The sequence below is a fragment of the Musca domestica genome, unplaced genomic scaffold (genome assembly GCF_030504385.1).
Source record: "Musca domestica strain aabys unplaced genomic scaffold, Musca_domestica.polishedcontigs.V.1.1 14, whole genome shotgun sequence".
Lineage (NCBI taxonomy): Eukaryota > Metazoa > Arthropoda > Insecta > Diptera > Muscidae > Musca > Musca domestica.
In genome coordinates, this window is record NW_026712192.1 from 10,423,335 (window position 1) to 10,435,518 (window position 12,184).

Here is a 12,184-nt window from a genome sequence, read left to right on the forward strand (position 1 = left end):
TTGCTGTGGTAAAATGCGCAGATGTATGTTGTTTAAATTTGTTATGATTATTTTATATTTGTTTTGTTTTAATACTAATTTTAGCAAATTTAGGCACCCTAATTTTTAAAGCTTTTTGCAAAACACTTTTAAACCTTAATTTATATAATTTTATTTTCATAATTTGGGGATTTTAATATGTTTAGTTGTTTGTGTTTTTTCTTTTCGGTTTAAATAATAAATAACAATATAGTTTAGTTTATAATTAATATACATGTTTCTTAGTTTTCATTTATTTTTTTCCTATTTGTAATGTTTCTATTGAGTTTTAATGTTTTTATTTTTTTAATTTAGTTTTAAATTCTATTTTCTATATTTAGTTTAGTTTAATGTTTTTAATTTTCTCTAGTTTATTTTATATTTAATTCATTTTTGTTTAGTTTATGGGGAGTTATAGTTTAGCATAGTTTACTTTTTTTCTCGTTTTACGTCTTAGTTTAAGTAGATTTATTGTATATTTTTATTTTATTTTACGTTACGTTTTATTCTTTGTTAGTTTTTTTTGTTTTGGATTTTCTCTATATAAATTTTATTTGTTCCTTTTACATATTTATTGGATAAAACGATTTGGTTTTAAATATAAATTGGTCTTTGTTGTCTCTTTTGTTTATAATTCTTTTGTTGTTGTTGCGTTAAAATGTAAAAATAATCTATGAAATACTATACAAGTGATAAAATTATGTTTTATGTTTTTATATATGCCATACATTTTTTATAGATAGTATTTAGCTATTTTTGATGGTTATTGGCCGTTCACACGTCACAAGTTCAACAGCTGATTTGCTGATATACCACAAATGACTTGTATTTGTTTCCATTTGATGTGTGGTCTGTCAGCTTTACAAATTTACCATGTGTGAACGATTCTGTTTTTGTGTTGCATGTTTTTGTTATATTCTAAAATAATCAAATAATGTTTACATACACGAAATGTATTGGATTACGTTTATGTAAACACGCTTAATTGCATTGCCTTCAACATATTTTCCATAAAATAAACAAACTTTTGAAACATAACAAATTGACACCCAAAGCGTAGGTTTAATGAAACGGCCATTTAGACAACTTGAATTGTAGGTTTGCTTGAGAAACACGCACGCTTCGAATTCTCGATTTTATAATTCTTTTTAAAGAAATTTCAACTATGAGACATTCATTTATTAATGTTTTCACGTTTTCAGAAAACACATAAAAATCTAATTATTTTTGACAAATGGGAAAATTGTTCCCAAGTGTTGATGCATCTACCTGAATTCTTCTACCATGTCAATTCCATAGAGCGTATTCGTCACTTACTACTAAATTCACTCGATTTCAATTGTTAATTCCATAGCGTATACGTCATTTATTTGACGGAATTGACATTTGAGATCGAGTGAAGTTCGTACATCTAACATACTTTAAGATGGGACCATGGTAGAAGAATACATCAACGCCTGGGAACATTGATATGTCAAAAAAAATGTTTTTCTTTAAAAATAAATAGATTTGTTGATGGTTTCTTATACGACGCCAATCGGAGGTTGTTGCATTTTTTAACAATTTTTACAAATTTGAATAAATTTTCATTAAAAAATTGCTATTTCAAAATTGGTTTGACAGTTCATTGTCCCAGCAGCTGTGCCGACGCGACTACCTGTATTTTTCTACCATAGGTGGGACATTCACTCGATTTCAAATGTCAACTCTATAGCGTAAATGTCACGTAAATCATATTCATAAATTCAGTGGATATTTTTTTGACGATTTTAAATTATTCACATAAATCTAGTGGAACTCTGTGATTCGTCAATCTAAACGTACTTTTAGATAGAATATTTAATCTCGTACATTTCCTACAAATTTTTAAAACCAGATAAAATTGTATAATTTGTTTTTACTTTGCTGGGAATGTGTTGATCTTTGTTGTGTGATATCAGCCACAACCACAATCAGAACCTGTTTTTTATACAGTGACAAATTAATAATTTTGAAAAAGTAGAAAACATTTGATTGTATTACTTTACCTTCTTAATTCCAACATGGCACGTAACAATAATTTTAAAAATTTATCGTTGATCGTTTAGATTAGTTGTTATGACGCTTATTGTGAATGGCATCACAGTGCGAGAGATTGACAAATAGTAAACAAAACGTAAACAAATTTTGACATTTCGCCTGACTTGTGTATCATCTTATTATTGCGCCATCGTCCCATCTTTACAGCTTTATGTCTATGCCGTGATAATTGATCAATCACAATTAATTTAACGTATATTTGCCATAGTCATATTTATTGTGACTTGACAATTAGCAGGGTTAATTACGATACATATTTTTATATAAATTTATTTATAAAAAAGACTTTTTATTGCTGGTTTTGAATTTTCAGATCTACATCAAAGCTTTTTATTGTGGATTCTAATCGACATTTCTGACGTTCTTTAAATCAATCTGATGTGGACTTTTAAAGACAACTACTTTGAAGATCTTATGTCCCGTTTACATACAAAATCTTTAACCAGGTTAAGCGTGACAATTTACCAACCTCAAAACATTAAACTTATGTTTGTCATTGTCAAATTTATTGTGATCAGTCAAGTGTCAGGGTTAATTCGGAAAAATATATGTATGTAAACGTAGTTTTACTCGTGAATTGAACACTCTCATTTCAATTGCAAATAGTGCCAAAAACTTCGAAATATTTAAAACTTTGACATATTTGATTGAGATTTGGATATTTGTTGATTTGGGCGTTGCAAGGCCTATATAAGGTAGGACAGAAGAAAAACCTTTGACAATAAACTTAGTACATTTTACACAATTGTGATTTGATTTATTTAAATTTTAAATCCCCAGTATGTATTTTGACAGTAAACTTAGTTATAAGCATGGAAGAAGAATATAGGTAGACGCTTCGACACAGCTGCTGGGACAATGAACTGTCAAAACAATTTTGGAATCGAAATTTTTGAATGAAAAATTACTCAAATTTGTAAATATTGTTAAAAAATGCATATTATAACAACCTCCGATTGGCGCCGTGTAGGAAAACATATACAAATATACTTATTTTTGCAGAAATATTTAAAAATTTTTGACATGTCAATGTTCCCAAGTTGATTCATCTACCTGTATTTTTCTACCGTGGTTATAAGATAGGCTTACTGGCCAACCTTACCTAGACTTTGGGGTGTTACTGATGGATTTTATTGATATTGTCATTATGTATAGATCATATTTGTTTATAAGTTTTTTTTTTGTTATTTATCATTTTTTTTGTTTAAGACGGCCTTATTTCTCTGTAGTATAAACAACGTTAAATTTATTTTTTTGTCGGTATTTACTTTAGACACTATTTTGAGTATTTCCAGTTTCAGTTAAAATGTTTTTTAAACGTTCTTATAGATTTTGGATCTTTTTGTTGGAGTTGTTATTGTTTATGTTGGTTTCTTACATATTTTACTTTTTTCTATACTAGTGTGTTCAATAATTTGTTTTTTGTGTTATATATATGTTAGTTTTTGTTTTTTCAGCATTTGTAAAAACTCTGTAAAATATTTTAGAACTTTTAATGACAGAAAGGTATATTAGGGACCAATGCATTATATCGCATGTTTGATGTCGATAAAAATATTCAATAATATAAAAAAACCTAAATGAATAAGTAATTTTAATTACCTTTAATGGTGACCCTTTTTAGAATTTGAAAACCCTTAGATGTAACAGTACGTTTATAAATATTAAGGGGTTAACCCAAGGGATTTGGATGTTGGATGTCATATCCATTGTCAATACGTCAAATCCTCTTAAATTAGGCATGGTAGATGAATATAGGTAGACGCATCGACACAGCTGCTGGGACAAAGAACTGTCAAACCAATTTTGGAATTGAAAATGTTGAATGAAAAATTATTTAAATTTGTAAAAATTGTTGGAAAACACGAATTTTAATAACCTCCGAATGACGTCGCATAAGAAAACATATAAAAATCTACTTATATTTGAAAAAACATCTAAATTTTTTTTTGACATATCAATGCTCCCAAGCGTTGATGCATCTACCTTTTTTCTGCCATGACATAAACAGAGCATAACAGTACGTTTACACTTACTAAAATTTATCAAAAATACATAGCATAAGAACCTTGTCGTCGTATAAGAAAACATAAAAATCTACTTATTTAAAAAAAAAAAAAACTATCAATGTTCCCGAGCGTTCTACCTGTTTTCTTCTACCATGCTCATATCCCCCTGATAACTAACCAATCAATTTGTCAATTAACAAGGTTACCCTAGGTTGACTTTTTGCATGTGAACGTGCTATTAACCCGGCATAAAGCTCTGGACGAATTCTTTCAACTATTTCTTGTGCCTTCCCACAGTGATGTAGATTCATTTAATATCCCAAAATGCATTTAAAATAACAATATAAAAGAAATTAATATATTTTTTTCAATAATTATAACAAAAAATTCTTAGCTTTTGAGGGGAAAATGGTTATTAACTACGTAATGATAAAATATGTGTGTTCTCTTTTAAATACATATATACTTTTTTCTTAAATATATAGGTATTTGTTTAAACATAAAAATATTGTTAATCCACTGATGTGTGCTCTCAATAGTCCACATATGGCTGGTTATTCGAAGTTTCTGTGTTCAGTTCCATTCAATGCATTTGTGTAACTCCTTATCGTTTGAATGATCGGGTCGGTCTGATAAAAATTTAAAAATTAATAAATTTAATTAAAATGAAAACTGTGGGTTATGTTGAATTAAAAAAATGTATTTTGTGGAGAAAAAAGTGGTGCAAATATTGTCTTAATTAACAATTGCTGTAATCGGAAATGTGTGTATTTAATAAAAAAAAGTTGTTGTTGTGTAGAGGAAAAAAGTGTGATAGGTGTTTTTAGAAAAATGTATAATTTATAGAACCATTTATAGAAAAATATTTATTAAGGTGCTCATTTTAATTCCTGCTGGGCAAAATACAAAAAAAAAAAAAAAAAAAAAACAAAAAGAAAAAACCTCGTTTACACATTTACCACTGAAAGTATTATTTATAGAACATTTTAAAATATATAACTCTGCGTTTACAAAGACAAGACAATTCCCTCCATGGTAGAAGAATATAGGTAGACGCATCGACATAGCTGCTGGGACAATGAACTGTCAAACAAATTTTGGAATTGAAAATGTTGAATTACAAATTATTTAAATTTGTAAAAGTTGTTGAAAAACACGAATTATAATAACCTCCGAATGACGCCGTATAAGAAAAGATATAAAAATCTACTTATATTTTAAAAAACATTTAATTTTTTTTTTGACATATCAATGCTCCCAAAGCGTTGATGCTTCTACCATGGTTTATAGTACGTTTACATGCAAATCTTTATCCGCGTTAACCCTGATAATAAACCAATCACAATCAATTTGACAATCATGGTAAGCATACGTTAAATTCATGGTAGAAGAACGAAAGTAGTCGTATCGACACAGCTGTTGACACAATGAACTGTCAAATCTATTTTAAAATTAAAAATTTTGAATGAAAAATTTTCAAATTTGTAAAAACATATATCAACCTCTTCTTGGCGTCGTATAAGAAAACTTATTAAAATCTACTTATTTTTGAAATAAAAAACATTTTATAAATTTTGACATATCAATGATCCCAAGCGTTTATGCATCTACCTTAATTCTTCTACCATGGTAAAATTTATTTTTTTTTGGATATATATCATGGTAGAAGAATACAGGTCGATGCATCAACGCTTGAAAATATTGATATGTCAGCTGTGTCGATGTCGACTACCTTTATTCTTCTACCATTATTTTGTATTGAAATGTGATTTTAGCTGTCATAATAATACGACGTCTGGAAATTGGAAAACAATCCTCAAATTACAAATAAAAATTTAAAAATTCTAGTTTTTCACTTTTTTCCGATTTTCTTCATTTTTATAATTTTTTTAAACAAATGTTGACTTATAATTTGTTTGTAGTGTCAAAAATAGTTACAATTTTCTGGCTTTGACGAAAGCTTGACATTGAGTAAAACAATCATAGTAAAATACTGCTCTAATTTAAACAATTTTTATTTACACCGACACCTAAATTACGCGTTTTAAAAATCATTTAGTAATTTGTTTGACGTATATTCAAAGTAATTCAGATATTCGCATCGACACAACTGCTGGGACAATGAACTGTCAAATCAAGTTTGAAATTGAACGTTTTGAATAAAAATTATTCAAATTCGTTGAAAAATGCATATCATAACAACCTCCTATTAACGTCGTATAAAAAACACTAAATTTTGAAAAAAAAATAAATTTTAAAAATTTTGTCATATCAATACCAAGCATTGATGCCTCTACCTGCATTCTTCTACCAAGAGAATTGTCTGACTAAAGGTGTGAGTGCATATCAGCTTGTAGTCTTCACATAGCATATTTTGTAACATATTGTAAAGGAATGCCAGAGCCGCATTCGAATCCTGCCGTTGTTTCCCCTTATAATTTGACCATGGTAGAAAAATATAGGTAGACGCGTCGCTACAGCTGCTGGGACAATGAACTGTCAAACCAATTTTGGAATTGAAATTATTTAAATTTGTAAAAATTGTTGAAAAAGGCGTATTATAATAACCTCCGAATGACGTGGTATAAGAAACATATAAAAATCTACTTATTTTTGTCAAAACATTAAAAAAATTTTGACATATCAATGTTCCCAAGCGTTAATGCATCTACCTGTATTCTTCTGCCATGAATTTGACATAAACATACCTAGCCATGATGCCAAGCTGCTTATGTACCAACACCTTAAATAACGCGTTTGTAAAATCATATTCGGTGTGTTCGGCTATAGCGTTTTGTACTAGTTAATTGTATTAGCCCGAACAAAGGTTTTAAGAGATTTGCACATTCAATTGTGAAAATATAGTGAAAAGAAACAATTGTGTAAATTTAAACCAGCATTTTAAGATATAAATGTAGATTAAAATAGGAAATTGAAAAGAAAAATAGTATAACTTGACATAAAATAATTGGAAATCAACAGGACTTCAGAGACGATTTCATTTGAAGTATATGCAATCGAGTTGACATTTGAAATCCACTCGATTTAGTATGTCTAAACGTACAGTTATTTATTCTGGACATAACCATGGTAGAAGAATACAGGTAGTCGCATCGACAAAGCTGTAGGGACAATGAACTGTAAAACCGATTTTGGAATTGAAAATGTTGAATGAAAAATTATTAAAATTTGTAAAAATTGTTAAAAAATTCAAATTATATAACCTCTGATATGCGTCGTATAAAAAACATTTAAAAATCCACATATTTTTTCATAAAACATTTTAAAAATTTTGACATATCAATGTTCTCAACCGTTTATGCATCTACCTAATTCTTCTACCATGGGACATAACTCAAGATTCTCAATTCCATTGATTAGACGTCAAATAAAATGCCTCATTTAGTTATCGGTGTAAATTAGCCTTTTGATATAACATATGTTTTGCATGGCCTTTTGGCATGCATAAAAGTACGCTTACATATCAAATCTACATATTAACGCGGGAATAGAAAACAAAAGGCTAAAATGCATCAACTCACAAAAAAAAAAAAAAACACAAAAACGAAAATGGTTTGTGCAATTTAATATAAAAGAAAAGTTCTAATGCTTTAGCATGACGTTTTCACCAATGCTTTTTTACGACTTCATGTTTACATAAGTTTACAGAGGAATTGTAAATACGGTTTTAGATATTCATGTCTCTTTTCGAAAAACATTATTTGATCTTGCCAATCTCAAGCTGTACAGGTCAGAGTGTACCGGCCCCTCCGAAATGGAAAGTTAATTTTTTATTAGTTGGACCCTCCGAAATTTCATAGGTTTTCACTTATGTCTTTTTTTAATTATCCCTTTGACATTCTTTTACAATGTCTCAAAGGTATAATTAAAAATTGAGTTTACGAGTATACTAATTTAATTTTTAATCAGATTTCTTTTTTAACATTGTATTATTGTGTTTAAATTGAAGAATACTCATAGTTCCATAACTAATAACTAACGTGCCGTAAATAAATACTCACCATCCCTACCATGGTAACTTTTCATCATGACAATAAAAAAGAAGTAATAATTTCTTGCAAATGTCCAAGTTCTGTTTTGTTCAACTTAGAATTGGCGTAGTATTCATGTAAACACATGTGTTCATAGCCCGTCTGTAAGGTCATCTGATTTCCCCCGAATTTTCAAAATATACATATACTTCTAATATAACTTCATAAAGTAGGTTAACCCGGCAAAAAACTATAGTATGTTTACATAAGACCTTTTTTTCGTGTTAGGCCCCTATCATGGTAGAAACATACAGGTAGATGCATCAACACTTGGGAACATTTATATGTCAAAACTTTTTGAAATGCTTGGTCAAAAATATATGTTTTCTTATGCGACGCAAATCGGAGGTTGTTATGATATGTATTTTTCAAAATTTTTTACAAATTTCAATAACTTTTCATTCAAGGATTTTCATTATAAGTATTTGTTTGCTTTAAATCCACTGGGTTTACTAAATCCTATAAAATATAAACATACAAATCTATAGTCGGGCTAGGTCTCTATTATACCGAATGTTTTTGTACATATGTGTAATTCAATTTATGTGTCAAAATTTCCATTTACATACGACTCTTAATGTTTGTTATCATACACTCGCATATGTTTTTTATTAACTCTACCTTGTTATTATATTATATATATGTTTATACTTTGTTGGATATTTGTTTATATTGTGTTGTCTTATCATAATGCATTTTGGCATTAAATTGGGTAGTCAGGTGAATTGGAATGGGGACCTTATAACTAGGTCATTATGTGAACTTTACTAATGTTTTTCACAACGGAAATGACGGCCATGTATCACACGATATTTGGAATTTTTACACATTTGACGCACATATGTAAAAAATGCATTCCGTCTAATAGAGCAATTGACCCTGACTTTACAAAAGACAGAACAATAGAGTTTACTTAAGCTGCTATCAAACGATAAGGATTTTACGTATGTGTTGTCACTTTTATTATCCATGTGTATTTCCGTGTTTATCTCAAAATGGGCATTTTACATACGACTCATATTTCTTACTGTCACACCCTTGCATATGTTTTTTATTTTCTTTTCATTACATTGTGAATATAGTGTCTCTTTATAAAAAAATTATAATACTTTAGGGATGAATTTTTACCCCAAATTGTAACTATTAAATTCCGATGGATCGCTGTGATCGAAAAAGTACATATTGATATTGTATAAGATCAATATGTACTGATATTGTATAATAAAACTTATAAAAATCTACTTATTTTTGAAAAAAAAAAAAAAAAACATTTTAAAACTTGTGACATATCGATGTTCCCAAGCGTTCATGCATGTACCTGTATTCTTCTACCATGATATGTACTTTAGTCATGTATTTCACAACTGAAATGTCCTCAATGTATCACACGATATGTGCAACTTTTACATGTGGAAAATTTGACACTACATATGTAAAAAAAAAAAACAATTAGTCTGATAAAGCCTTTATTAATTGTCTAAATACCATATTTGTCTTTATGGCGAAGCCGAGCCGATAATTGTAAAAACACGTGCAAAATTATCGATGGATCAACTTTTATTTTGCTTATTTTCTGCTCCATTATTCCATGGTAGAATTAACAAGGTGCATCCATGCAATCATATGTTTAAACTTTATTCATTTGGTAACCTATTTTTTATGTAGTGAAATTTGACAAGATCAATTACAGCAAATGCAGAGACGGGTAATCTTATTTGATATGACTTTACCTTCTTAATTCTGCAATGTCAAATTAGTTTGTTTTTCTCTTCCTTCGGGGTCTCAGGAATACTCAAATGTTTCTATTTTTTCGACAAAGAAATGTTTACGAAAACTTGTGATTGGTCAATTATAACCGTTAACGCTGGTAACGATTTGTATGTAAACGCGCTATTACCCAATTAGAGAATGTGAAGCACGTTTAGACTACTAAACCCGCTTGATTTCAAATGTCAATTCCATAGCGTATACGTCACATAAATTGTATTCATAAATCCAGTGGATATTATTTGAAGGAAACGGAAAATTCTTTTTGAAAATGAAACCCATTTTTGTAATTAAATAAAAAAACCTTAAAGACAAATTCGCCATCGTCCAGTTCCTAAGTGATTGCATAATTAGTTTAAATATAATTATGTTTTAGTTTATTTATCTGTCTGATCTATTTAAACAGGGTAAATGTTTAAACTTTAATCAATCACGATAATGTACATTATTATATAGGTAAAGATCGAAAATGTAAACATGGCCTTATTCTTATAAATTTAGGAAAGAATTAGATTTTTAGCAAAATATCATCGAAGTGTGAAAGCAATGCAAAATCTTTACTCGGCTTAACAGTAGCAATTGACCAATCGGCATTATTTTAACGAATGTTTTCCTAAATTATTGTGATTGGTCAATTAACCAGGATAAACCCTTGTATGTAAACGTACTTTAAAGCTCTTTTGAGTGTGAAGCCTTGTCCCATATTTATACCAATTGTCAAACATAAAACCAAATTATATTAAAAAGAGAACAAATGGTACCCTAAAAAATTATATATTTATTTACTATTTACCTAAAGGAGTAGAGAGAACGTGTGGTAAAGTAGAAGAGAGAGAAAGAGAGCGAGTGACAGAATACAGTGATAAAGGGAAAAACAACATAATTTCATAATAACATAATAAACAGCATTTTTTATTTATAAATAACATTTTTTTTAATTTAATATTTACAGAGCCTTTTTGGTTTTGTGTGTGTATGTAATTTATTGTTGTTGTTGTGTTTATAAACTATTATTTTTATTGCATTTTTAGTTGTATAGATTTTCGTTTCTTTGTAAGGATTTTAGAAGAAGCCTTTGTTCGAGGGGGGAGGGAATTTTTCTAAAACATTGTTTTTCATCATTTTTTGTTGTTATTGTTTATGCAATTATTTTATTGTTGAGAAACGGATTTATGTTTGTTTAAATTCTATTTTATTATTACCTTATATTTGTTTTGTAAATTTTATATGTATGCAAGTCTTTTTTTATACATTTTATTTTGTTTCCGTTTTGTTTGTTTTATCTTTTTTGTTATAAATAAATTGTATAGTTTATAACATAAATACATAATAATATACAATAATATAATTAATTGTCAATAACAGTAATGATAAACAGTTTCTTCTTTTCGCATTAAATCATATTAATTATAAATATTTTAGAATAATCATGTTTGGTTTTTTTTCTTGTTTCTTTTAAAAATTAACAGTTTTCTTTGGATTTAATTTTCTAATTATTTTGAAACTTAAAAGGGGGAAATTTAAAATATATTTCTCATTTATATTTCTGTTTTGTTTTTAAATTTGCAAACCACATTTCTAATTAATTATTTGTGTTTGGTTTGTGGCATTTTTTGTTGTAGTTCTTTTCTTTATTTATTTAACATAATCTAAATGTTATTATTAATTCTTGTATAAATACATGTGTTTTTGTTGTTACTGTTTTAGCTTATTATTCGGCATTCACACAAATCAATCACACGGCCTACATTCATTCATACATGGCATTTATGAAGACATGCATATGATAATACATACATGCGAACTTCTGAGAGGCATATACATATGTTTGTTTAATCAGTATTTGCGGTCAAAATTATTATTATGAATTTGTAAAATAATTTATAGGTTGTTCACACTGGTCACACTCATGGCACAATAATTGAAAGAAAACTAATTAAATTTAAAAATTAAATGGCAATCCTTCAAAGTCACTATTTCGACCAATCAGAAACTGACAACCAATGCATAATCAATTCGTACTCCACAGCTGATCATCTAGACGAGTTGTCAAAACACTTATAGTGATTGAAATCACAGTATGTATAAAAGATAAACAAACAGTAACAAGAAGTAAACAAATTTTGACATTTCGTTTTGGTTCGTGTGATCAAAATAGGGCTCGTGATCGAAAAAGTACATATGTACCATGGTAGAAGAATACAGGTAGTCGCATCGACACAGCTGCTGGGACAATGAAATGTAAATCCGATTTTGGAA

At 28.5% G+C, this 12,184-nt stretch overlaps 1 protein-coding gene across 1 annotated transcript in view; it reads right to left on the reverse strand.

The window, feature by feature from the left end:
- Window positions 1-4,482: 4,482 nt before the first annotated feature.
- Window positions 4,483-12,184, reverse strand: part of LOC101899720 (small conductance calcium-activated potassium channel protein) — a 725,164-nt gene continuing 717,462 nt past the window's right edge. Inside the window, exon 16 of the mRNA XM_059119190.1 lies at window positions 4,483-4,735. Coding sequence (XP_058975173.1) covers window positions 4,711-4,735 — 25 coding nt within the window. The 3' untranslated portion in view covers window positions 4,483-4,710. The remainder of the gene's footprint in view (window positions 4,736-12,184) is intronic.